This window comes from Myotis brandtii, unplaced genomic scaffold (genome assembly GCF_000412655.1).
Source record: "Myotis brandtii unplaced genomic scaffold, ASM41265v1 scaffold1392, whole genome shotgun sequence".
Classification (NCBI taxonomy): Eukaryota; Metazoa; Chordata; class Mammalia; order Chiroptera; family Vespertilionidae; genus Myotis; species Myotis brandtii.
In genome coordinates this window covers 57,387-59,573 of record NW_005354974.1, presented here as the reverse complement: position 1 = coordinate 59,573, position 2,187 = coordinate 57,387, and the positions used below count along the sequence as shown (strand labels likewise).

At 53.0% G+C, this 2,187-nt stretch overlaps 1 protein-coding gene across 9 annotated transcripts in view; it reads left to right on the top strand.

The window, feature by feature from the left end:
* LOC102247791 (F-box/WD repeat-containing protein 12) overlaps nt 1-2,187 on the top strand; it is a 46,502-nt gene that overhangs the window by 32,368 nt on the left and 11,947 nt on the right. For all 9 annotated transcript variants that reach the window (XR_001361026.1, XR_001361023.1, XR_001361024.1 and 6 more), the window contains exons 7-9: nt 446-656; nt 1,723-1,901; nt 1,985-2,112. Coding sequence is in view for 3 of the 9 variants with exons in the window: in XM_005860759.2 (XP_005860821.1) it covers nt 446-656; nt 1,723-1,901; nt 1,985-2,112 (518 nt within the window). In the remaining 6 variants the exon portion in view is untranslated. The remainder of the gene's footprint in view (nt 1-445; nt 657-1,722; nt 1,902-1,984; nt 2,113-2,187) is intronic.

Sequence of the window (2,187 nt, the reverse complement as noted above, 5' to 3'; positions counted from 1 at the left end):
GAGAGAGGCTCAGGAAGGGGACTGGCGGGGGGCAGTGGTCACCAGGAGGGGGACCTCTTGACATAGCAGTCCTAGAGCCCGAGAAGAAGTGTTTGGGACCAGACTGCCTGGAAATAGGAAGGGAACCTGGAGGCAGACACTGGAGACAGAAGTAGGACAGTGCTGTGCAGCTGCTCAGAAGCAGAAGAGCCATTTACTGGAGTCACTCACCCCTGCCCTCACTGGGACTCGTGCACCTAGACATCTTCCGTGGCCAGACGTGGGCTGGGATTGACCTGCTCCCTGGCCCGAGCCACCTGGAAAGGAGGGTCTGCGAGTGGCACAGCCGCTCCCTAACACCCGGAAGGTCACTGTGGGTGTGGGTCCCTGAGCGAGCCGCTGGAGAGTGCTCCGGGGTCGGAGGCGTCCCCGTCATCGCACTGAGGCCGGCGGTGCTGTTCCCCAGGTGTTCCACTCGCACTCCTTGCTGTGTCCACTGGAAGACGAGCCTCCTGTCTCCACCGCTCTCCCCATCGGGCTGACTTCCAAAGCCTGCTGGGCCCCCGATGAGGCAGCCAGGCTGGTGGTGGTGCACAGAGATGACAACGGCGTGCAGTGGGTGGTCACCACCTACGAGCTAGGGGCTAAGAAGTCCAGGGATGCAATGAACGTTCTGGGTAAGGATCCCCAACAGGACCTGTGGGCCTGCATGTCACCAACGTTGCATAGGATGCTTCATGCTTCAAGCACAGATTCCTCATGTTTCCTTTGGGACACTTTTTCTTTTCTCACAGAGAATATAGTGACCCAACGAATGTTTCCTTGTTTGTGATGTTATATACTGTGTGAGTGGTTGAGCACCTGCTCTGTGTCAGGCCCTCTGCGTAGCCCTGAATTCAAATGTTAACTACTGTCAGCTTACAGTCTGCCCTCTCCTGACTTATTTTCCTGCTTCCATTTGTCCCTGCTTCTTTTCACCGCTGTATCCAAGGCACTGTTCTCAGCACAGTGCAGGCAAAGATGGATAAAAGCCACACCTGTCTCTTCCCCAAGGAGCTTCTAGTCCATAGGAAAGTAAGACCCACAGCCCTCTCCTTCCCTGTCTCCCAGACAGGCCTTCCCTGTGGTCCTTCGCTGTTTTCCTTTGGTTTTATGTTCATTTGTTTTCATGTCATCATTTGACCTTAGTTTTTATTCTGAGCTTCCTGGCAGCCGAGGAAAAAGGGAAAACAGAATATGGAATAATCCCTTGTCTGATAAGAGAAAGCACATGAATTTTTCAAAAGAGGTAATTTTTTCTTCCTGGTGCTAAACTCCATTAGGAAGTGATCAAGTTGATTTTTTTTAAAAAACAAGGAATGCTATACAGGGTAAAAGACTGTCTTCAACAGTAGTTTTGGGCAGATGTCGTAAATGTCTTGGTTCTCTTGTGACCCTTTTTCATATCACCCTGTCCTAGATGAGGAAGGGTGTTCATTCTCCCCATTCTCTGGATGGTGCTGTGTGCCAGGTACTGTCACTTCCACCTGCACAGTATCCCCTGTAAGCCAGGCACCGGATTCAGTGCGGTAGAGCCAATGCATGGGAGGCTGAGGGAGTAAACGTATGGTTCAGCCTTGAACGCTGCTGTAACTGAAGCCCTTGCCCTTTTCAATGTGCTGCGTCATCTTAGGTGAGGCACGCCTGTCCCAGACTCCAGCTGCTATCAAGAAATGACAATCGGTGTGTTTTTCTTTCAAAAAGTACAGCAGATCGCAACTTTCAACCTGCCAGACACCATGATGCCTCCTCACCTCATGAAGGGGCACGGCTCCCAAGTGGTGCTGCTGGTGTCGGGGTCTGAGCTGGTGCTCTTCACCATCCACGGCCTGCAGCTGGCAGCCTTCCAGGACCATCAGCAGTCCATCACATCCTTGTGTGTGGTGAGTGCCGCACCCCCCGGCCCGGATCGAGGAGCCCAACCCCCGGAGACCACATCCCCGCCTCATGTAGCTTTCATTTCAAGGACCAGAGCCGAGTCATCACCTCTTCTTTCGACCTCTCCTTGCGAGTCTACATGTGGAAAAAGGGGAATAAATTTCCTGTCCTCAAGAGCTGCTATCACTTGCTTGGGGGCTCCCACCGCTGGGCCAGGTAATTGCATCCGATTCCTCCTTTACCGGTAAGATGGCCTCTCCTGGCCTCCCCGCAGTGGCATGTATATATATA